This window comes from Battus philenor, unplaced genomic scaffold (genome assembly GCF_028537555.1).
Source record: "Battus philenor isolate CCGP_79_NKW_IND1 unplaced genomic scaffold, ilBatPhil1.0.hap1 SCAF_16, whole genome shotgun sequence".
In the NCBI taxonomy this organism is placed as follows: domain Eukaryota; kingdom Metazoa; phylum Arthropoda; class Insecta; order Lepidoptera; family Papilionidae; genus Battus; species Battus philenor.
The window spans coordinates 13,557,815-13,583,688 of NW_027181678.1; the positions used below are offsets into that span (position 1 = coordinate 13,557,815).

Below are 25,874 nucleotides of genomic sequence, written 5' to 3' on the forward strand. Positions count from 1 at the left end.
TTGATTATAGTAACATCAAACAAACGTCTCTATTGGTATAATGGCGGCTATGTCTCCGTCTGAGGTGTGTAAAAATATTAAAAATATTACGTTATACAATAGTTTTTGTAAACATTTTTATTTGAATTGATAATTAAAAGTAACTTATTATTATTTACTTTCCCGCAATATTGATTACACGTTAAATGTTCGGAGCAAACGTTAACTGTTTTGACAGATCTTTTAAGATTTCTTGTCAGAATAACTATTGTTGTTCTGTTGAAATACGTTTCGTGTCAAGCGGAAAAGATTGCAAAATTCTTTTTAAATACATTAATAAGAGATGCATTGTTTAATTTTTCTAGCGGAGATTACAGAAAGAATTAATGTCTCTTATGAAAGAGCCTCCCCCAGGTGTGACGGTGGACGGAGACCAGGCTAGTCAAAATCTAACACTGTAAGTATAGTATTTCATTCAGGTTTTCTCGTAAATTCAAATTTTAAAATTATCCTCAGTCGCATACTCATAGAATGTAATGTTTTCTTTTTATACAAAATTTTTTTGACCCTACCTTCAAATTTCAATCACAATTTTCTTGTGATTTGTTCCTTTATAAAAATTACTGGATTAATATCATAACAACCCTTTATCAATCAAACTACGTATTAGACTAGACCTCTGGTGTCTATTTGTACCACATGGGATCTTAGGGCCTGTTAAAAATGCACTATTTTGTTGAAAAATAAAATGAGTTGTATGATCTACACAAGGTTGTTTATGCTAGTAAAATATTTGGCAGGTGGACTGTTCACATGGAAGGGGTTCCAGGCACACTATATGAAGGGGAGAAATTTGTATTGCAGTTCAAATTTACAAACAAATATCCATTTGATTCTCCGGAGGTAAGATATAGTATTATTTTTACAACCTGATAGGTATTGTTCATGTACATAACATGACAGTACCACAAAAACCTTTTCCAGGTTTATTTTCACACAAACTAGCTTTTAATAATCATATACAACACATAGGTAATCTTCTAACAGTGTATTAAAGTCTTATCATCAGCACTTCAACTATACCACATCCATTACTAGATATAGGCCTCCCCTATAAATTTCCAACTGGACTCATTGTACATGGGTAGCGTCCATTGTCTGCCATTGATGTTAAAAAGATTATCTGAGTTATACTTGATCATCTACTTAAGTGGGTAGTTTTGAAAGTTCTCAGTAACCAAGAGATACATAAGTTATATTTGATGTAATTGTTGTTATGCTGCTAGCCGATATAGGCTTCATACAGTATCAAATTTGAGCTTAAAATTTACCGTGGTTGATTGTATTCCAGTTACATCTATGAGGTTCAGAAGTGTGAGAATATACCCATGTAGGTATAGTGTAGTGAAGGAAGGATTACTTGGAAGCAACACAGGGCTCTCCTAACCACCCTTGCTTGAATGCACACAATACATATGTTTGACTAAATATTATGTAAGTTAATGTAATTATATGTTTAATCATATGAATACGGGATTTGACTCTACAAGCACTGCATATCACTAAAAATTAAGAGTCTTATTTATGATTTTGCAATTTAAAACAATAAATAAATGGAAATATTGATAAGTAAGAAAAACACATGCAGTGGTAGTTGTGCAACAAAGTGCACAGGCCGCTAATAAATGTGTATGCGGCAAACAATGCAAATTACACAACTGCCACCGCTAATTCACTCAACATGTGTTTCACCCCTCCACGGGGTATCTTCAGGAGTTATGTTACACTGATTAGTGCCAAACAGAGTCATCTAGTCAGAGCAACAATTGGTGTGCACTAAATGCTCTCTTGAATTTTATGCATGGTGATTCAAACAGTTGTAAAAGCTTAAAAGGAGTAAATACATAGATCATTTACTGTCAATCGTGGAATACCATATTCTGAATGTAATATAATTAATTTGAGCAGTAATAGCCTAGAAGAAGAGGACTGAGACCTGTGATTAAAAGTTTGTTTTGTGGATTAATCATATCGGTTTGCCAATGCTCACAAACAAGTTTCCAGAGGATTGGCAGCAATATCCTCTGTGTACCACAATACCACACTGTGATCACCAATCTGCCCACCAAGCATGGCAATTAGGATATATCCCTTATAGGTATTTTTTGAGGAAGCTTATGCCTTGACACTATATGTATGACACCATAGCCTTCAAGTAATTTCAGATATAATAAACAATATGATAATAATATATTAGAGGGACTGAAAGTAATGTCACTTTCTTGAGTTAAACTCATGCGACTACATTCTAGTGTACAAATTTTCAAAGAAGGAGCGGTAAAAATCAATTGGTTTTTCTGTAAAAAATGTCAATGGAAACAATATTACTTTCCGGTCTCCCTAATAGAACTGATCTTAAAATTCAAATTACTACATTGTTTACTATAAATGTTTAATATTGTTTACTATCTGTCCTTGTAGGTTTTACACTGAGAGAAGTAATTGTCTTGTCATATTCTAAAGGAAAAAAACTTACATATTTCACAGTGATCACTTTATACAGGGTTGCTAATAAATGATCTATCAATCATCTCCTGTAAAGCATTTATACCTATAACTAATCATCCTGTAAGAGATTAGCTGACCAGACAAACATTGTTTTAGCTATATATAGGCAATTTCAACATTAACATACAATGTTATTACAAAACATAGTGTTTATTTACACTTCAACATTAATTTTATTATCAAGAGAGGAAATATATAATATTCATGCCTTTTGAATACAAGAACGGGATTTCCAAAATGCACAAACACTCAGACTTCCCAAGCAACTTATATATCGACGTTATATTATAATTTTTCTATATTAACATGTTTATTGTATTAGGAGATCTTTTAGACCTCTTGAAGTTTATGAATATGAGGAACAAAATTGTGTTGCACTCTGGAGCAGGTTATGTTTAAACTTCCTTGTGTATGTTTGAATTTGATTCAATAGCGTAATTAAATAATATAAGTCTTATCAAGTCTCATATGCAGTGCAGGAAAATTTAATTATCAGGTATTCGTTTTGAAATAACAAGCTAGTAGTTCTTTGGAAATGTAAACGCAGAGAATGTCTGAAATAAAAATGTGCAAATGTATGAAAAAAAGATAAATGAAATTGTTAGTCATGCTCAAGTTATGGTGTGATTCGGAGTAATAAGAATTTACTTCTATACAGGGTGATTTATTATTGGTGCAAAAGTTTTAAAATATAAATGTATGGCTTATTTGCCTGCATAAAACTTTAAAGTTGAAGTATTCAATTTAATATGCTTTATTGTATAGAAAACATATAAATAGTTTCATAATAATAAACAAAAAAGTAAATAGGCGGTCTTATCACATAAGGCAATGTTTTACAGATAAACTTAGTATAAAAAAGGTGGAAGTATAAATAATGGGTAGTTAACATGCACAACAAATACATAAACAAACATACAAAACATATATAAATAGCATATATGCTTTAATAAGTAAGGTATAATACATAGTATGGTGTAATACTTTTTATAAATATAACACAACAATAAATAAAAATGTTTTTGTTTATTATTGTGTTATATTGACTTATATACAAACATACTAATATATATATATATATATATATATATATATATATATGTATATATATATATATATATATATAAATTCTTCACAATATCCTGTTTTAGAGATGTTATATTTTATCCTTGTAACCAAAGTCCATGTTCCACATATAGAAGCGAACAAAGGGGTCCCAAAAACAAAGGGCTATTAAAAAATACCTAAATTATAAATCCTAATTGTACAATAATCAATCTTGCTTAATTTTCCCGAAATTGCATAACTTTCTTGTACTTTATTTAATAGTTAAATACATGCATTATCATATTTAAAGAATATATGTTTGATAAGGCATCCAACATATATTGGGTCACTAAATATAGCATAATGTTTATGTCATTGGTTTCATATCTGTTATGATTCCGAAATTAGCCGATTATCTCTTTCCAAAGGTCGATGTGCAATATTTATCGCCGGGTATTGTAGTGCTGTGGATAGAATACCCGACTAGCGTTATGGGTTCAATTCTCATTTTAGACAAACATTTTTAATTTGTAACAAGTTTTTAATTTTTTTTACAGTCATTAATATATTGATATATTTTTGTGATTTATTGCGTTATATGGAGGATATATTTTTATATTTAAAAGCTAGAGATTCTCTAACAGATGTTTTTGATTATGCTGCATAATTTCAAATATATGAAAAATAGTGATTGACACGATGAATATATGATATAAAAATAAATTAAAATTCGTACAAATCTTTCATGGTAGGACCATGTAAGCATATGTGTAAAGTTACTTATTGTTTTTAAAACTTTATATAACTTAAAAATAAATGCGTTTAAGAAAAATACTTCTTGTTGAAATAGATTCGTTTATATTTTCTTGAAATGAATGGTGTATATATAATTTCACTAGAGGCTTTAGACCAGAGTTTCCCAACGTGGTATCAGCGCCCCACAGACGGGCAATTTGATTAAAGTGGGCAATTCAAAAGCAAACACGACACGAGTTTAACAATTTCGCTTTAAAATAAAAATTATGTATGTTACATAGGAGGGTGTAGGAATTATAGAAAAGCCTAGATGGGTCATGACACCACCTTCATTTATTAGTTTTAAATATAAAATGACAAGTATGCACCAATACCTCACTTTGCGTCGTGGTTACGTTAAAAAAAACACGACGTAAATTGAAACGCCGCAAAGTGAATTAAGATTTTCTATAGCAAACCATCTAAATATCGAAGATAAGTTCCAGGTTCACGAAAATACTACTTTTTAAAAAGAAAATTGAACAAAGTTAACATTTATAAAACTAAAATAATACAACTCTGCCAATAAATAAATTGGAAAATTATATACCTTTTTTGTAACCAGAAACAACACGTTAAAATTTATATAAATTTATTACTCTCTTAAAAAAAAGCTCAACACACTACGTAATTGAAACTGAACTCCAAAGTGAAAATAAAGCTGTATTAAAATAGCGTTGATTTTTAGTTAGAAAAGGAATCCCCGAGTTTTGATAGCATGGCGCAATTAGAAACAAAAGTGTTGCCATCTTTTTAAAAAAAAAATTAAAGACTCGAACCCAAAACAACGCAACCTCGAAAATCTAACGACGCACTGTGAAAATTAGTACTAATTAAGCAGCGACGCAACTTCGAAAAAAACGCAAAATGAAACGACGCAAAGCGAGGTATTGGTGTACTAGTAAATAAATCTTCATAGAATTCAAGTGTTTCGATCTAAATGTATTGAACTTGGTTTGTTGACTCATTTACATGGTTGATATTATAATGTACACGTGAAAAATAGATAGATTTCATTTAAAAGAGCATTGGTCTAGTTCAGAGTTCCCCAAACTTTTTTGTGTCGTAGACCCCTTGCCATGTTTTTCCGTGTTGGGTAGACCCCCTACTTACCTGATATTGATTTCCTGTAAATTTCTAACTGTAGTGAAGTTTAGTGTATGTTCAAAATATATTGCGACCACAAAGCGAATACCAACATCCTACAACTTACACAATTTTATAAACATATATAATATTTTTTTTTACTTCATAGGTACTTTTATAAATAATGTAAATGTTTTGATATTATAAGATAGTATGATGTAAGTAAATAGGTACTATCAGTGTATGTGTTGGGATCCACTATCGTGGACACCTAATTTTTTTTTCGCTGACGTAGACCTAGGGGTCGATATAGACCACTTTGGGAATCACTGGTCTAGTTTCTGGACGGTGGTAGCTTACTACTTATAATGTTAAAATTTTTCACAGATTATAAGCGCATGTAAATGTCTATTTAAATAAAGATATTTTGGATTATAATTTAAAAAAAAAACTTAAGAAATTAGTGAATGTTTTAATCGATAATGTTTGTAAATATTTATTAAAATGATGTGAGGGTGCTTGTGCAAGTCATTATTAAATGAGGGTAATCATAGAATAGGTAGTGATGTTACCCACCAATACTATTAACACGCTCCGTGTCGCGGCAATTTTCTAAGATTTTCCATTCAGACCTCGTGGGGCGTGTACAACCCACACTTTAAAAATTAAAAAAAATCGCGTAAGATGTATGCTGTAGTTTTTGTCAATACTGCAAAGCTGTAAATAGCGGGGAAATGTTATAAATTTTAATATGCAATACATACGCGCATATATGTGAAGTTATATATATTCGAGCCTACAATTCATTTGTTTAAGAATCCTTTGTTTTTCAATGAGAACTGCAAATGGCCTGAATGGAAAGTGCAGCGGGGGTCGTATACGCCCCACATGGCATGGGATATGTTAATAATATTATATTTATTATTACATCTTCGTACCTCTGCCGCTTGAAGCAGTCATTACATCTAACAATAATAATTTTTTTCAGCAACATCTTTCATTCACAATCCATGAACTATCTAGTTTCGCGACCTTCCCTTTATGTTTTAGAAATTCCAAGCTTTGGTCTCTTTTATTACCTAGTAGTAGTAGTCTATATAAAAATACATTTTTTTCATACTGACTGTACTTTAAGGCAGGTACACTAGCGTACTATATGAATAATATAGTTGAAATAAATATTTTCATACTGACTGTACTTTAAGGCAGATATACTTAACGTGCAATATAAATTAGAAAAAAAGAATTTTTTTTTCATGCTGACTGTACTTTAAGGCTGGTACACTAGCGTGTAATATAAATTATCTAGTTGAAATATTTTTTTTCATACTGACTGTACTTTGAGGCAGGTATACTTGCGTGCAATATAAATTATCTAGAAGAAATACATTTTTTTTCATACTGACTGTACTTTGAGGCAGGTATACTTGCGTGCAATATGAATTATCTAGTTGAAATACATTATTTTTCGTACTGAATGTACTTTGAGGCAGGTATGCTTGTGTGCAATATAAATTATCTAGTTGAAATAATTTTTTTTCATACTGACTGTACTTTGAAGCAGATATACTTGCGTACAATATGAATTATCTAGAAGAAATACTTTTTTTTTCATACCGACTGTACTTTGAGGCAGGTATACTTAACATGCAATATAAAATGTTTAGAAGAAATACATTTTTTTTATACTGACTTTACTTTGGGACAGGTACACTTGCGTGCAATATTATTGTCTAGTTGAATTTTTTTTATTACGACATTATCTTGCGGAACACTCGCGCGATATGTAAATGAAGATGACATACCGCACAATGATTACGTGGAATTTTAAATAGTTATTACTTGTTGGTAGGTCTGTGCAGTTTTTCTCGTATGGATGTTAATTGGTGGGTCATTGAGATACGCGAAAGGTCAGTTTATTTGGTCACGTGATTCTTAACACGTTGTGGACCTGGTAATTTTACTGAAGATTTATCTCGTGTCACTGGCCGGGCATCGTTCTTGCATAAATTTTATTTAACTCTTTCATATGAGAAAGATACAAATCTGTCTGCAGGGGCGGCTTAACCTATAGTGCAGTATAGATTAATAAATACATGTAGCTTAAGAAAATAATAAGTGTAATATCTAATATATAAAATTCTCGTATCACAGTGTTCGAACTTGAACTCCTCCGAAACGGCTTGACCGATTTTTACCAAATTTTACATGCGTATTCAGTATGTCTGAGAATCGACTACTATCTATTTTCCATACCCCTAAGTGATAAGGGTGGTCCACCCCTAAATTTTATTTTTAATTTTTTAGACAATTTTTTTGGTTTTTATTTTATTATGATACAGCATACAAAAATACATACAAACCTAATTTTCACCCCTCTACGATCAACCCTTATCTTACATTTGTTAATTAAAAACTTTAATTTTTTTTGCAAAACAACGTTTGCGAGATCAGCTAGTAAATAAGAATTAATATTATAGAATAAGCAAAAAACTAAAGACTTAATTGTAACAGAGCCGGGGGAGGAGAGGTAGTCAGTTAAAGTCTGGCACTGCCTGGGCCCTCCATTCCCAGGCGTCCTATTGAGGATTTCTCCCCTCTGTCTAGAAATTGTAAATAGATATTAAGGCTTTGACTATGTTAGAGAAAGTTATGTAAAATTAAAATTAAAAAAAAACCTTTAGTACAGGGTGTGCAATGCGCACGCCCCCTGAGATAGCGGAACAGAAATTCGATATATTTCGCTTCTGTTTCGCTGTCCATATAACTCAAAACACAAGACGAAACATGAACTATCGCGGTTCGCCGCTTCGCAACAGAGATGTGCTACAGGCATAAAAACAATGAGTGTTATTCTGCCGTCATAAGAAGAAAGGCCGTAACGAACACCACACTGTAAGCTATACCTACTTATAAAATAGCTTGTTGGAATATGATAAAACTTTCTTTGTTACGACGACAAAGTTGATAGTTATAGCCGGGGAACGGTCAGGCCTAGAGGGCGCTAGGGTTTCATTGCATACGGTCGCTATACGAGCTAGAGACGCCCCTGTTGGTTTGTGTGGCGACTAAATCAAAGAGTAAGAAAGGGACCAATATTTAGCCACTTCCGCACATGCAGTGGTAGTCGTGCAACAAAGTGCAACCGCCCGCCAGCCCGCTGATAAATGCGTATGCGGCAAGCAATGCGAACTACACAACCGCCACCGTCAAATCACTCAACACGTGTTTCACCCCTCCAAGGGGCATCATCAGGAGTTATGTTACATCGATTAGTGTCAAACACAGAGTGAGCTCAGTCCGTCGCCGCTTGTACTGACAGTCGGAGCGTCACCAAGTTCAATAGTTGAACCAGGAATATTTAAATAATTCCGTAAGTTTGGTATAACATCATGTGCGTTCCACTCTTCTTTCAAAGCGTCGTCACTATCTGATGCTATACATCTTATTCAATATTTTGGTGGCCTAATATCTGAGTCGCTCTCTGTTGCAATATCATCATCACAGCTACCACAATGATTCATAATCACTGAAAGATCCTTCATTGCGTTCCACCATCGTTTTTATTATTATTAAAAAAAATTACAACAAAAGATTCGGCGGCTCTTATAAGCGAGAAAAACAGTTTGTAATATACTAACGAATAATTGCACTACATGGTCACCGACAGAGATAACAACATTGATGTAAAAAAACACCGACAATGTGTTAAAACAATGATGGACAGGCATTAATTTTATGAGGTGAACGTCTTACATATACAATAATACCCCGCTTTACGCGACCCCGTTATACGCGGTTTCACTATAACGCGAATTGCAAATTTCGCGCTCAAATGCCTCGAATTACGCGAAAGAGTGCGTATAAATATAATGTAGTCATCAATTTCTCTATGATGTCTTGACCATCTGTTAAACAATTAAAAACAGTGTTGGGTGTTATGAACGTATTTTACAAGAACGTAAACAAAACGTTACCCAAAAGACAATAGATGTATTTTTCCGTAAAAAATAAGAGTATGTGTTCCTAGAATTAAAGTGATTGATTAAAATGATTTGTATATTTTTGTAATAATTTTTGACTATGTTTAATCATAAACCTCGTTATACGCGAATTTCAGTTAACGCGATTTTTTTTGGAACGTATCCCTCGCGTAAAGCGGGGTATTACTGTACATAGATGTGTGCATTATCATATTCGTTTCAGTCGAAAGACGTCCACTGTTGGGCATGGCTTCGACCATAGATTTTCCTTACCGCCTTAACAATGTCGTCTGTCCACTTTATAGTTCAAAGCCCTACGCTTATGTGGTCTCAACCATTTGGGTAGATATCCTTCGCTGGTTTTATAGTTCCATGACCTCCACTCCAAATGTTCATCTGTTCCGCGCGCTACGTGGCTTTTCCGCTAGCATTTCATCTTGACAATTCCCTGGGCAGTGTTGGTTACTTTCATTCGTCTACGTAGAAACATCGTGTAATAAATGCATCTTAAGGAAAATTATGTATAGCACAAATTAGTCGTAACATAAGCTAGTCGTAAGAAGGATCAATCGAAGGAAATATTAGTCGTAAAACAATTTAAACTATGTTAGTCACTAGATAAACCACGTAAGAACAAATCAGTCGTAAAAAAATTAATTGTAACAAGCCATTTGTAAGACAAACCATTAGGAAATATTAGTCGTGAGACAAATTAATCACTAGACTAAAGGCATAACAATAAATCAATCGCAGGAAATGTTAGTCGTTATACAAATTAAACTATGTCAGTCACTAGACAAACCACGGAAGAACGAATCAGCCGTAAGAAAAATTAATTGTAACACAAACTATTAATAGGAAATATTAGTCGCAAGACAAATTAGTCAATGACAAATCAATCACTAGACTAACGAAATTGCAACCAATCAGTCGCAGGAAAATATTAGTCGAAATACAAATTAAACTATGTCAGTCACTAGACAAAACACCTAAGAACAAATCAGTCGTAAGAAAAAATAATTATAACACAAACCATTTGTAAGACAAACCATTAACACGGAAATAGTAGTCGTGAGACAAATTAATCACTAGACTAACGACATAACAGAAAATTAGTTGCAGGAAATATTAGTCGTAAGAAAAATTAAACAATGACAAATTAGTTGAAAGACAAAGTAGTCATAATTCAAAGTAATCATAAAGACAAATCGGATAAAGAATTTATCGTAAGAGATCAACGATCAAACGACACCTTAGCTAACATAAACCATGTTAGCATAGTAATTAGTCACAGTACAATGATGACGGCAGAATGCGCTATTTATAGCAGAGTTTATAGCATCTTGCATATTTTTGGATGCTAACATGCTATAGTTAGAGCTAGTTCTTTCCTTGTATAGATTCGCATCGATTTGAAACCTTTGCTTAGGTTATATAATTAACACTTATCATACCAACACTTAGTAGGCACTTATTTCTATCATAACGGGTAAAATGACTCTATATTTCCTACTTGAATGTATTAAATATAGTTATTAGGAACGACAGGAAAATAAAATGTATTATAGTTAAACAGAATAGTATATTGATAATTTCTATTACAAACACAAAGAAATAATAATTCTTGATGCTGAGTTAAAAGTGGGTCATTTGACCCGCTATGGTATGTTTAGTTTTAAGCATTTACCAGTGAGCACAGCGATAGCAGACTGAGACTTGCGATAGTAGGTTGCTGGTTCGATTTCAGAGATACAGCCTTATATATGATTCACACTGTGTTCAAGTTTCTAAATCATGGCTGCACAGACTTATTAAGACTAGGGGCCACTCGGGCAAATCACGAACTGATGGCGGGCCGGCCGCCAGAAGTATAGGTAATTAAATTTTTTTTGGTTATATTCTGGAATAGAATTCAATATTTTTCGAATGTACGAGAGTATTATTTTTGCTGTCGGCGGGCCACCAGTATTCGACTGACTGGCCGCAGTCTGTGCATCTATGTTCTAAAGCAGTGATTCCCAAAGTGGTCCATATCGACCCCTGGGGGTCTATGTCAACCTACAAGGGGTCTACGTCAACGAAAAAAAATTTGGGGATCCATGAAATGAAAATGGGGGTCCATGATAGTTGATCTCAACACATACACTGATAGTACCTATTTACTTACATCATACTATCTTATTATATCAAAACATTTACATTATTTATAAAAGTACCTATGAAGTAAAATAATTATTATATATGTTTATAAAATTGTGTAAGTTGTAGGATGGTGGTATTCGCTTTGTGACACAGAGACAACAGATACAAAATTTTATTTTGAGTAGTTTTAATTTAATTCAATTAATAAATGTATAAATTAACATGTGTTTTTACTTTAAGTTTTTAACACTAAACTTCAATAGTTAGAAATTTACATGAAATCAATATCAGGTAATTAGGGGGTCTACCCAACAGGGAAAAACATGGCAAGGGGTCTACGACACAAAAAAGTTTGAGGAACTCTGTTTTAAAAGATGGTCAGTGGTATCCTATGCGTACCATAATACAACACCAAGATCGCTAACCCGCATGCCAAGAGTGATGATTATGGTATATCTCCCCAAAGATATATTTGCAGGTCTTTGCCTTGCAGAGGGCGTGTTGTTATGATGATAGAAGATGGTCTGTTAAAAATATATCTAACTTTGTTTTTTTTTTTAACTAGTATATTTATTCTTATAGTAAAACTACATCTTTCGTGTCCAATTTAAAGTAATTCCAACCAGGTATTACGTACCGGTGCTAAAGTATTTTCTAATGTTCAAAAAATATCTAGAGTATCTAATAGAATGAGGCGTTACCTGGCGGAAGTCCATCCTAAGTAAGAAAGAGACTAATATATAGCTACTTCCGCTATGCAGCAGTAGTCGTGCAATGAAGTGCACCACCCGTCAGCCCGCTGATAAATGCGCGTGTGGTAAACATTGCGAAACACAACTACCGCCGTTAATCTACTCTACACATGTTTAACCCTTCCACGGGGCATCCTCAGGAGATGTTGGACCGACCAGTGCCAAGTGCACTAAGTGTTTGGTGATTGCACGACTACTGCTGCATAGCGGAAGTAGTCGTGCATATATTTTATTTTTAATCACCAGTGAGATGATGTTCTCGTCCTTTATTTTTTATTCTAACAATGGTACAGTACCCGGCGATAAATATAGCATATAGACCTTAAGAAAGAAACAATCGGCTAATTTCGGTTTCGTAGAGCGTTTTCTCAGTCGCACGCAATACGACTGACAAAACGACACAAAGGTAGTATGGGAGAGTGTAAAGAAAGCCTCCGAGGTAGATCAGTTCTACCTGGTCTTTACAGTACAGTGTAGTTTATTAATCTGACTTTAATGTAAAAAAATGAAATTAGAAAACCTCTAGAAAGATCTTTCGCCTATAAACACCTGAAGCGTACACTTGCAAAGTTCGCGTGCAAATCTTACAATGAGTCATCTAAATTGCACGCTATTGTAATGAGGTTTGAATATATTTGAAGTATCCTCTTAACTTTCCTGTTTGCATTGGTTTATTTGCAAGGTTTTATAACGAAGTCCTTTTCGATAACAGAGCGTTGGCAAATAATCACTCGAGTTATTTGGGTTTGTAGGCTACAGAAATGACACCGGTAGAGTAAGATAAGAAGTAATAAAAATCGGTATAAAAACTTTTAAATTAAACGGTTTTATTTGATACCCATATTGTGGTGGTTGTGGAAAAATATGTGCCTAGTCCGCCATATTGAAACGGCGTCCTTTTTGAATTTTAAATTTTGACATAATCATCGTGTTTTACTAGTGTAGCCCTTTCATTTGATACCCATATTGAGGGGGTTAAGGAAAAATATGTAATCCACCATTTTGTATCGGCGGCCATCTTAGATTTATAATGTTATTGAGTTTATAATATTGTATTGTTATCTAAATTAAATGTGTGTACTAAATTTCAGATCAATCTGGGAAGGTGTTTAAAATTCAATTTCTAATTTTGACCAAAATAAACCAATAAATTTCGTTACGGGTCGAACTAAATGAAACCGTTTAAAAATTGTTTAAGATATAATACATACATCAAGAAATATAAAAGGTGATTGGTTATAGACATAAAAGATATAAAGACGAGTGTATAGCTCATTTGCCAGGCTTAAAAGCACGCCGTTTTATTTTCAAACACCATGTGTAAAATAATAAGTCTGAAATATGAAATGTTTGTACTGGAACAAGCTACTAACAGTACAAAATCTGCATGGACTGATGGTAAATATACACCAATACCTCACTTAGCGTCGTGGTTACGTTCCAAAAAAACACGACGCAAATTGAAACGCCGCTAAGTGAATTAAGATTTTCTATAGCAAACCATGTAAAGATCGAAGATAGGTTCCAGGGTCACGAAAATACTACATTTTAAAAAGAAAATTGAACAAAGTAAACATTTCAAAAGCAAAAATAAAATAACTCTGCCAATAAATAAATTGGAGTAATATTTACTTTTTTGTAACCAGAAACAACATGTTAAAGTTTACATAAATTTATTATACTCTTTTTAAAAAAAGCACAATACACTAAGTAATTGAAGTTGAACTCCAAAATTAGCAAAACAAAGTGACAATAAAACTATTAATATTGCGTCGATTTTTAGTTAGAAAGAGAATCCCCGAGTTTTGATGGCATGGCGCAACAAGTGTTGTCATCTTTTAGAAAAAAAAGGAAAATTTAAAAAAAAATTAAAGACGAACCCAAGCAATGCAACCTCGGAATCTAACGATGCACAGTGAAAATTAGTACTAATTAAGCAGCGACGCAACTTCGAAAAAAACGCAAAACGAAACGACGCAAAGCGAGGTATTGGTGTATATGTTGCGGACGGCTGGTCTTGCGCAGACAGCCATACGCAAAACCCTTCCCCCGCGCCCCGCACCTGCGTGATAACGCGGAATCACACCCCGCGTCCCACGCCTAGATATCTCTCTCACCAGCGCACAGGCCCGTGTAAATAAAAGCAGGGACTGGGGCACCGTAACCAACAGCATTCTCTCTCTGACACGGTATCTCGAAGCGTAGCATAGTCTTATAATTCTTTAGTTGTAATATGTGTAGTGTAAACACTTAGTTTTTGTTAACTTCATCGTCCTGCGTGTTTCTTTTCGGAATTATCCCCTCGTGGCACGCTACAGTTCAATGTCAACGTGAAACGCGACTCTGTGGAACGAGAACGGAGCCGCAATAATATAGTTACATGTACTTTAAAAACTCTTTTTAGAAATACATACACCGCTTTAAAATTTATACACCTATACCCAATTATTCCGTGTGAACTACTGCCATCTTTGGGATGGCGCGACTAAATATCAGATCGTAGCTCTTGATTAGGTACTCTTGATTATGTACGTATACATGAGTCAGTTTCTATGAAACTTCACAGCTCAAAGCTAGAGCTGCTAGCTTTGAGCTGTGAAGTTTCCCGGACGCCGTCTCAATCTATCGCGTGCTCCGCAGTATCGAGGTGACGCGAATTTGATCCAGCTCTTCACGGGGCACGAGGGGTTCTCCGAGTATCTTCACCTGTTTAAGCTCAAGCAGGACCTTTCGTGCTTCTGTGAACCGGGCGAGGATAGTCTGGTCTACCTGATAACCCACTGTCCCGCATTCGGTGGACTCCGGGTCGACTTCGAATGCCGGTTAGGCAATAAGGTTAGCGAGGACTCTATGGCATCGCTAATCAAAGACATGGAAGCAAGACCAACGTTCCTAAAAATGTGCAGAACGATTACGGAAAACGTAATTAAAAGAAACAAGTTGAGCTAAAATTAAAAAAATTGTAAATAGAATTGTAAAAATACATATAAAAATACATACAATAGGCACGTAAATAAAATAATACACAAAAATGTATACCTAGAATAGATCAACAATGTGATATACAATAAAAACAAAGAAATTGTAATAGTTACGGTGAGAGGAGAAGAAAGTATGGTATGGAATAAAAGGAAAAATGAATATGAAAGGGAAATAAAGAAGAATTGTAGAAAGAAAGAAAATAAAGAAGTGAAAGATCATAGGAGGAACGATAGAAGAGCGCGGAAAAATATTAAATAAAAACAAAGTCCCTGTCCCAAAATAGATAGGAGGGTACGAGAAGCTAGCAACTAGTCGGTCAATTTTCTATAGGATTCATTTTGGAGAATTCCCTGCGGAACCCCTTTTCCCACCATCTCCGTTACTCTATAGGAAAAGAAGTCTGCTCCTTACCACACTTATACGGTGAAGCTCCCTTGGGGATGTACAAAGTGTTCCGATTCTACGTTCCTGTTCCGCATAGCTCGAGTATGGAACAATCTACCGGCTTCCTTATGTCTCGGATGTTATTGTGGTACCTATGTAACATTGTGGGACCTATGTTCATGTTGACTTGTAACATCAAGTAACCTAGTTTGATTGCACCAAAGACAATATACTAATGCATTGTTACAGGTAACATTCGTCGGTAACAATATCCCGGTGCACCCGCACGTGTATTCCAACGGGCACATCTGTCTGTCCATATTGACGGACGACTGGTCGCCGGCGCTCTCTGTGCAGTCTGTGTGTTTGTCCATCGTCTCCATGCTTAGTAGCTGTAAAGAGAAGGTCAGTATGCTCTCCTTGGACTTCCACATCATGTCACCAAATAGGCGTTGGCGGTGATCAGGCACCAATATTGCATTGAAATAGGCAACTGTATAAAGGACTTGTATGTAAGTGATAACAAAGGAAAAATGATGAGGAATGTAATTTTATATGGCGCCGTTTTTGGGACGGGAACTTTATTTTACAATTTTGATTTTTTATATGCGTTCTCCACTCTCCTCTTTTACAATTTCTATTACTACCATCTTCTGTCCTTCATAATATTTTCTTTTATCCTCTTCCTTTCGTTAACATTCCATTCATCGCCTCTCTTTCTTCGCCACATTTTTACAAAATTTGCGTAAGACCTGTTTTCTCCTACGCAAACACTGTATTCGCCAACAATATTCCAACCCTTGTAAACGCTACAGAACCGCTTCACCTGGATTGCTGCCGGCGCTGTGCGGTTCCAGCTCAATGTCGTTCTTCACAACGACAGACACAGGCTTACTCAGAGACCTTCTTTGAGTCAGCCATCTCCCACCCAGATCAACTCGTAGAAAGCGTATCAAGCTACTCTCCCCGCACTTCCATCATTACGCCCATTACAGAGATCCTACAAAACAGGCGCCATACCACACACGCTGCACTGTAAGCGCTACTCCAACAACTTCAAAAGCCACTGCACGTGCGAGACAATGCACGATCGAAACGACACCGCGTTCTTCATAATGATACATAATATCACGCACCATTGGCATCTGCATTGGTGGGCGGCTTTCCGCCGTGAACAGTGTGGGTGATCAACTGGAGGATCCGGATCCCCCCTGAGATAGCCGAGTAGTATACGCTGCCGTCCTAAGCCTACACAACAATACACTACACACTTCTACACAGGTAGAGCTGTAGAGCTGCTACCTTTATACGAACGTCATCGTGTTATAGAAATGCAAGTACCCAATAAAAAAAATTTGAAACTTCACGGATCCTTCCGTTCCGTGAACTCTGTACCGATGAAACCGTAAAATCCCCCGGACTAACAGCAACAACTTCTACAGAAATAATGCTCCTTCGTCATATTGTTTATTATCATAGTTACTTTATTATTTCAAATTCCTATCCTCATTTCTATTTTTCGTTTATCGGGCATCGTTCAAAACATTTCATAGCCAATCCTCTATAATTATAGATAGAAAGTTCCTTGAGTCTTTTCCGTCATTTTTCTCCCAGCGCTTTCCGAAGGCGGTAGTGATGGTATAAGCCAGGCTATAGCAAAACCAAGTCGTGGTTTAGATCACTTGGCGCCCTTATGTTGGAAGCTAAACGGGTGTATTCGATGAGTGACCAGCCGAGGTCCCCTTGTGGAGGCCGACAGATCCGATCAAATGGTATGCAGTGGCTCGAGCCGAGGCTACCCCGGGATCCCTACAACTTGGCTACCTTCAGCGTACACCATCATGATGCCATCGTCTTAGTAGACGTCGACTATAATCGTTACGGACCGCGGAGAGCGCCCACATGTCCCCTTACTCTCCAAGAGGAAAACGCATTGTGCCAAATTGATGGTAAATGGCGACTGCCAAGGAGACGGGATTGGGCAGCAATCCCTGGGAGTTCCGCAGCAGCCCGATATAGAAGACGCTCGAGAGCGTCCCCTATTTTTGGCCATAAAAAGCCAGCAATGATCTCTTGCCTCCCGGTCGGTAGGGAGAGTCGAAAGTCCTCAGCCCGAGTCTATTAAAAGGGGATAGCCCACCGTTGTAGCACGCCGAACGCGAAGGCAACGGTTAGACTTGAATGACACGTGTGCCCCCCATCTGGGCTATCCGAGCATCTCAGCTCGAACCTGGCACAGGACATGCTTCGCCGTGAAACTAAGCGCTCCCGCATGCCGGACGGTTTCGTCAGACCCGCTCCCAAGCCTGACTAGCGCCGTAGGTCAGAGACAAATAGCACTAGTGGTAAGTGCGCTTCGTTCCTCGCATTGTATGGAGGTACCAGCGAGGGGTAGTCCTGAAAACAGCCACCATCAGAACTACTAATTGAGGACCTCCCCCTCGGATCAGTCAAAAGCAACGGCGCCACGTGCAGACCCCGGTAAGGAGTTGAGAGACGAACGTATCCCCCCCCCCCCGCGCTAGCCCCGATACGGGTCGTTATACTAGCGATATGAGGCCGGCCGTCAAACCCCGATCGACTACCGTCCCATGTATTGTGATCTAGGAGTAAAAACGTCGTCTCCGCACGTTAGGGCCTCGGCGGTGAAAGCTAAGAGTCATAGTTACTCCTGCCAAGAGACTTGAGTCTATTGCCCTGAATGCCCTGACCCCTCGCACTCATCAAATAAATAAAATACCTGCCTATCGCTGCACAAATCCAGGTACCCACGACCTTGACTATGTCATTTCCCTACCCCTTATCTTGCTACATAACTAATGTGTTTATTTCTTTTGATAAAAAATCCGGTTTTTATTTTAATTACATCGACTTACTCTATTGTATCAAAATACTTTTTTATGGTCAAAACCGGGACTTTGTTATCTTGGTACAGTGACGTCAACTTAGATAAACGTGGTGGCAATTGTCGTTTGCAATTTTTAAAGAGGTGATTCATTTAAACGAAAGCAAACAGACATATTTATTGGAATCAGGTGTTACCTTGCGGAAGTCCATCTTAAGTAAGTAAAGGACCAATATTTAGCCACTTCCGCACATGCAGTGGTAGTCGTGCAACAAAGTGCACGGTCCGCCAGCCCGCTGATAAATGCGCATGCGGCAAATAATGCGAATTACAAAACTGCCTCCGTTAAACCACTCAACATGTGTTTCACCCCTCAACGGGGCATCTTCATGAGTTATGTTACACCGATTAGTGCTGTGTTTGGCACTAATCGGATGCACTTTGTTGCACGACTACCACTGCATACGCGGAAGTGGTTAAATATTGGTCCTTTACTTGCAAACAGACATGACACGAGATTTTTTATGGCTCATCCTTTTTACAGGCCTCTCTTACTTCCCCTATCTTGGGTACAAAAGGACTGTTATGACAAAAAGAAACATTATTATTAGCGTCTTTTATTCTTCACAAATTCTTTCATTGATTTCATTCATTACATCACTTTCGTCGCCTTTCCCACCAGAAGTCTACAGGTTTACATTTTGTTCTGTTTTGCTATATTTTTATTTCTTCATTTGCTTTATTCTTACATTTATATTCATTTATAATTCAATTTTTACTTTCCTATTCTCTTTACGTTTATCACTGGAGCTCTATTCCCCGCCCATTGTGGCAATTTCAGATGAGAAGCTCTTTAAGCTATGTCGGTGATCTTGATGGTGACAGCAAATGATTTATAAATTCATCCGTTTAAACACATCTTTAACATCAATCACCGTATACGCATAGATGGGTTAATAAAAGAGGTTCTATCATATAAGCCTTAACCCTTTCGCTGCGAACACCGCCTTTTGGCGCTCGACTATGGGTATTTGATCTCGGCGAACAGCGCCTTCTGCCGATCTGCTATAGACGCTTTCTCTCAACGAACAGCGCCTTCTGGCGCTCGACTATAGATACTTGATCTCAGCAAACAGCGTCTTTTAGCGCTCGGCTATAGACGCTTTCTCTCAGCGATCAGCGCCTTCTGGCGCTCGACTATAGATACTTGATCTCAGCAAACAGCGCTTTCTAGCGCTCGACAATAGACACTTTTTCAGCAAACGGCGTACATTTGTTTTACATTATCGTGCCAATAATTGCATGATCATGGTAATTAATTTGTTTGTTACCAGCGCGACAACTGCATACGCTTCCTGTGGGGATATTTTGTCACATAACTAAATACGTGTCGTTCGTACAGACAATTTACTATATCGCCAACTGACTGAGAGAGTAATTAATTTTTAGGCGATCTGCAGCGAAAGGGTTAAATAAAATCGACCATTAATACTAAAACATTGTATATATTTTACAGAAACGACCACCGGACAACTCGTTCTACGTGAAGACGTGCAACAAAAATCCTAAGAAAACCAAGTGGTGGTATCACGGTACGTGATTTAATTTTACGTTATTGTAACTATTGAAAAACACATGTTACGTATTTCAAACGGTAGGATGTAAGTACAGTCGGTACGCTTTCGACAATGCTGAAACTGTACCTGATGAGTTATGCTAAGGATTTATCTTCGAAGTCAGTAGCAAACGGGTCCGAAGACGTATGGATATATATCCCAGATGATCAGCTATTCTTTTTCGTTTTTAAAATACTCTTCCTTACTTATCCTGTTTTCGGGACAAAGGCATACACCCTCCTTCACATTCCCTCTCTCATCATTCAGCATACAGCATTCACGCATCGCCTCCCATTCCTCGCCACATTTCCTGTTTCACGGTTTCGTTATGCCTGATTACGTCACCCATCACCCTGCAACACCTGAAGAAAGTGTGACTCTCCCATTTCCACTTCGCAAAAACTTCTACAGGCCCTTCATATGCGGGACAGTAGGTGTGTGGACCACGGTCTTGTCCACCGCTGGGTCACAGATGCACGAGGGACTACCTTTGAGCTTAAACCTATACAAGTACTCTGAGAATACCCCATGCGATAAACTAGTTGTGGCGATGTGCAGTCCATATAGCATGTAGAACAGATGGCCGGTGGCGTCAAGGTTGTGGAGTAAAGACAAGTTGACAAGCTGGTAGACATATCAGTCACCTGAAGACGCAGCTTCCGCGATTTCAGAGGGGGCAGGGTGTTAACGGCTTTAAGAGGGCTCCCAGGGGAACCGCGGTTCGAGCCACTATGTAACATACACAATTACATATTAAATCGAAAGGGTGTCGTCGAGTCCACTTCCAAATTTCCACATTGTGGACCGTGTGCTCCACGTTGGGAAACTACACATACTAAACTACTACACATCGTAGTACTATTTAACTGGATTGGAAGGCTCCCACAAGTGGACCACCGCCTTCGCTTAGCATTCCAAAACAAGGGCGCCAAGATGACTGAACCTTGATCAGTTAAATTTTATGGATAAATAACATTAATACCACATTGTAATGCTAGAAGTTGTGGATAAGCAGAGAGCATCTATTGAACCTTAACAGCTTCCGAAGGAGCTTCAACTCTGGTCTATATCTACTCCTCAAGAGCCTCACAAGAGTAATGGATACTGGCTGAAATAATAATGATTAAAAAATTATATAATCTGTGAAATATATAATAAATTACGCATTGAGTATTCAATGTATAATTTATCAATCTTTTTTTAAATTTAATCAGACGACATTACCTGCACCGGTGTTGTACGCGTTTTATCTAATCTAATGTAACAAGCAATCTAATCTATTCGTAATCAAGAACCGATAGTATATGTGAATTTCCAATACCTATTGGCACTTTAAATTTATGACATCATATATATTTTTTTTATTGGAGACAAACAGTAACAAAAGGCAGCAAGAAAGTACGAACTTGAAATATAAAATTAGTTACAATTGTTACCTTCTTAACTATATCACTAAGAACATTTAATGAATCAAAGTCAACCAATAATAAAACGAAGAAAAACATCACCGAACAGAGATCAAAGATCCAGCGCATTCTGCAGAACAGACAGTAAAAGGCTTTATTGGGTGGGATGATTACGTTCAGCTGTGACCGTCATACGGCTGAAATGGCGATTGTTTTTCTTCAAAACACCAGTCCAGGTGTTGCAGCATTTTTTGTCACTAACACAGATGTATGCATATGTGAATAGTATAACAATTTTTTTTATCTGTATTCTACCTGTAATTACACTAGTAAACCATTAGAAATTTACGACGTAATTTTTTTTTTTAATTTACAAACGGACATATAATGACTATATATATATGTACGTGTGTGTATATATATATATATATATATATATATATATGTATGTAACGTAAACGTTAAGAAAAAAAATGGCGACATTTGTCTATTTTTACTCGCATAATAGTCAAAAAATATTTTTTTTTTATTTCTTATACAAAGCATAAAGTATATTGAGTATGTATTGAGTCAGCATCATCATTTCAGGTGTATGACGTTCACTACTGGACATAGTGCTCCATTCAGACTCCAGAATGTGCGCTCTATGTAGCCTGCCCACTACCATATCTTGATAATCTGCTAGCCCATGTCGGTTAAATTCGTTTGTCTATCGATCTCATTAATTCTGAGTCAATCTCGTGGAGATATAATAAAAACATATTTATATCTACGAAAGTTGTAAAAAAAGGACCACTTAAATGACATTAAAAATCAAATAAAAAAAATAGTTAAGAAGTAGTTTGGTGGTAAGCAATAACACAAGCAAGTAACACTGAAAAAAGGTAAATTTTGGTTGTAATAAACAAAGGCACAGACAATAATATCTGAGGTGTAAAAAAAAAAACCAAACTTCAAATATCCTATTCGAAATAATAATTGTATGTTTAATTATTCCAGACGACTCCGTTTAACAGCAGAGGGCGGCGCTGCTGTTTCAGGCACGGACGTTCAAATCTCAATATGTGATAAGTGTTATGATACGGAAATGTTAACATATGATGTTATGTATATACGCGAGTGCGGCGAGTCATCGGCCACGTGGAGTAAATTGTGTCCCCGCGCCGCGGCTGCTTTTGTCTCCATAACCGCTACGAATTAAAAAAAAACATGTCAATTTCGCGCGCCAAACTTCGCACTAAATATCGCGCTTTTACGATCCATTGCATATGTTAATAGGATGAGTGGCTAATACGCGTTACATTGCGCGTTTCAACACCCAACAATAGCAGTAATCCTTTGTTTAACGAGCAATGTATAACGCGCTAATCCAACATCACACGTCATAGAGCGCTCGAAATCTCGCCACTTATCGTAAGTTAGTGAGAAACATGGAGCTATGAATATTATTGCGTCACCTATTAGAGGTTGCTTTTTAACACTTCAATATTATCTACTTAAGTGGAACCATTGAAAAATTATATTAACAATGGAATAATCGTTTAGTGTGTTCAAATTTAAATAAATAGTATGATATATTTAATCACGTACCTAATAATGCTTATATTTCGTACGTGATTATAATTGTTTTTTAAATCAACTATCAGTTTACAAGAGGAATTGAGTTATTCGAGTATTAATAAATATTATGTTGTTTATCTTGGGGAAACTTGCGTTGCGTTTATAAATCAAGTTAAAAAAATATACATTAAAATTAAAAGTCTTGAAAAACCTAAAATATTAATTAGATTTTTTAAAGCTATTCTTCTTATTAGACTTGTCTTAATTTCTAAAGATCCTTGACGAAACCAACGACTTTTACCATACCATATCCATGCCATATACTTACCTCTGCTTTCTTCAGAGCAGTAGTAATGGAGAGTTCGGTTATAGATTTGGCTTGATCAAACCAACAGTGAACATCCACGTGCTCTTTTACCATCTGCTTTCCTTACAACCATTAGTTTTTCGAAATCATTTGGTTGTCTGCGATTGCTATGGCCAAAATAACTTGACTCATTGGTAGCGTATTATGGATAGGCCTGGCCATAATCTTGCGTCAAAGATGAATTTGCACCAAAGCTATTATAAAATATAAAAAAATGAACTTTTAGTGATGTAAAATAAAGTTTTGGACATGACGAGCTTTTTTCTTATAATCATGTTTTATACATATTTATATAATTACATTTTATCAAACTTGATAAAAAGTATAATTATTTACGAATATAAATTAGTGATTTTGCATATATATCGATAATTTTTATAAGTTCTAGTACAGTCAAAATATACTTAAAACATAAATATGGTTAAAAAATATACCACCTCCATAGAGTGCGCAAAAATTATAGCTCCATAGTTTTCTGTATGTTATAACGTCTGTGAATGTCAAATGCTTATAAATAAATAGTTGACAATAAATTACATTTTGATAACTTTCTCAATGAGAATATTAAATTATCTACATGCATTACCGTCCATAGTTTCAATAACTATAGTGCATTTTGAAACTGATATTAAAAATGTTCTTTTGTAAAAAAAAAAAGTTGCGTTCCGTGCACGAATTGGCGGGAAATTTAGCTGTCAAAGATGACGTCGCACAAAATAAGAAATCACGAAAGATGATGGTGTTTATAAAATGGATATATGTAATAATAGTTTTGAATGGTGTCGAAAGCAGCCGCTCGACGGGTACGGTTTTGTCTGTGCTAAATTATAATATATTAAATGGTAAGTAGTGTAATAGGTTATGAAAGGAAACTGAACTGCTTACTTTATGCTTTACAAATAAATTAACTGTCGATTTTTTTAATTTGTATATATATATATATATAACTTTTCCCCTTTTTTTTTGTAGATTTACTCTTTGTCGTGCTAATTTTTATTATTTTACTTTTAGATACCGTTTCGGTTCAATCAGTTTATAGACATTTTATATTTCTCCCACTATTTAGGTATACTGCGTATTATGAACACCAAATTATATAATAGACGCTTTCCTATTTTTTATTGTTTACCGGCATAAATCACCTAAAATGCACTGAATGCTAAATGACATGAAATTAAATTATACATAGAAGCATGTACACATTTATGTAATACAAAGACAAAGAATCGGAGTAAATATAAGTATTCCTAATGCGCTTGTGCATATAAAAGACAAATGAAATGTTTTTAATTAATTAAGAGGCATGGTTAAATTAAGCATTGATGTTTGGTCACAAAGAATAATTTTTTTAATAATCTTGTGAAATTCATAGTTTTGTAGATTAGATGTCGAAAGTTTGTAATATTGTGTGCTGATGTGGAAAGTAATTTGTAAATGAAGAAATTTATAAAGTAAACTTATCATACTAAATATAATTTTTGTCCCAGACTAGCAATCGGTGAAAACTTCCAAATGTGATATTTAATTATCTGTACAAGCTTTATAGTATATTCTATGAAGATGCAGTTACAGTGTCAACATGATTATATATACATGAGTTAGATGTAAACATTGAATGAAATATCACTTGTTTATTTGTAAACTTTTCAGAATGTACTATAAAATGTAAATCTGCATTGCAGCAATAATGATTGTTTCATATTGAGTAAAAATGTATAAATTGTTTTTTAAAAAAAATCATAGAAATCTGATTGGTATAACAGAATTAGTAAGTACGAAGCGGTTATTCCACTAAAATATCTGTGCCGTTCCCCCATATAAGACATTCCTTTGAAATTATTCTTTTTTTTTGTGTGTAAACCCTCTTTTGTGACGTCACACCAGTTCAAGGACTGTGGGGTGTAACCGACTGTTTATTGCATGCCCATGCTTATTTATTGACATTAAATAATTAAATATGATTTTTATTGTTTTTGTGTTTTTCTTTCCATGCAGATTGAAGACGAGAAGTATATGATGTATGTCCAGAATGCACTGTAAGACGGGCTTCCCCCAAATGTCGCCATAATGAATGGTCTGGAGCTCTAAGCATCCATCGACATTTGATGACCTTGATGTCAGTTCACCAACCAGGCCCATGTACACCATGTCTAGCTGGAGAACCTTATAGCCCCAACGCCCGTCACTTCATATGAGCAATTCCTAAAGCTATGTCGGTGACTTGTTGCTTTGGTGATATCCTCATTAGGTATATGATCTTCGGAACTACGAGCTTTTTGAGTGGTCTTGGGCCTTCTTAAAAGACTTCGTAAACTACATCTTAAATTCATTATTTGTTACTAGCAACACTGGTCAAAGACCT

General features: G+C 35.8%; 1 protein-coding gene across 1 annotated transcript; it reads left to right on the top strand.

Annotated features, from left to right (window-relative positions):
• Positions 1-26: 26 nt before the first annotated feature.
• Positions 27-23,892, top strand: LOC137919300 (ubiquitin-conjugating enzyme E2 W). Its single transcript, XM_068762339.1, has 6 exons — positions 27-64; positions 345-436; positions 780-882; positions 15,968-16,123; positions 20,080-20,155; positions 22,585-23,892. Exons 1-6 carry the CDS (start codon positions 41-43, stop codon positions 22,596-22,598), a joined length of 465 nt encoding a protein of 154 aa, XP_068618440.1. The 5' UTR covers positions 27-40; the 3' UTR covers positions 22,599-23,892.
• Positions 23,893-25,874: the final 1,982 nt, after the last annotated feature.

What these genes read in the sequence shown, in the direction of transcription:
- LOC137919300 (XM_068762339.1), top strand. Translation starts at nt 41, where the DNA reads ATGGCGGCTATGTCTCCGTCTGAG. An exon ending in GCTAGTCAAAATCTAACACT is followed by an intron (nt 437 to 779) that starts GTAAGTATAGTA and finishes AATATTTGGCAG; the next exon opens with GTGGACTGTTCACATGGAAG. An exon ending in ATCCATTTGATTCTCCGGAG is followed by an intron (nt 883 to 15,967) that starts GTAAGATATAGT and finishes GCATTGTTACAG; the next exon opens with GTAACATTCGTCGGTAACAA.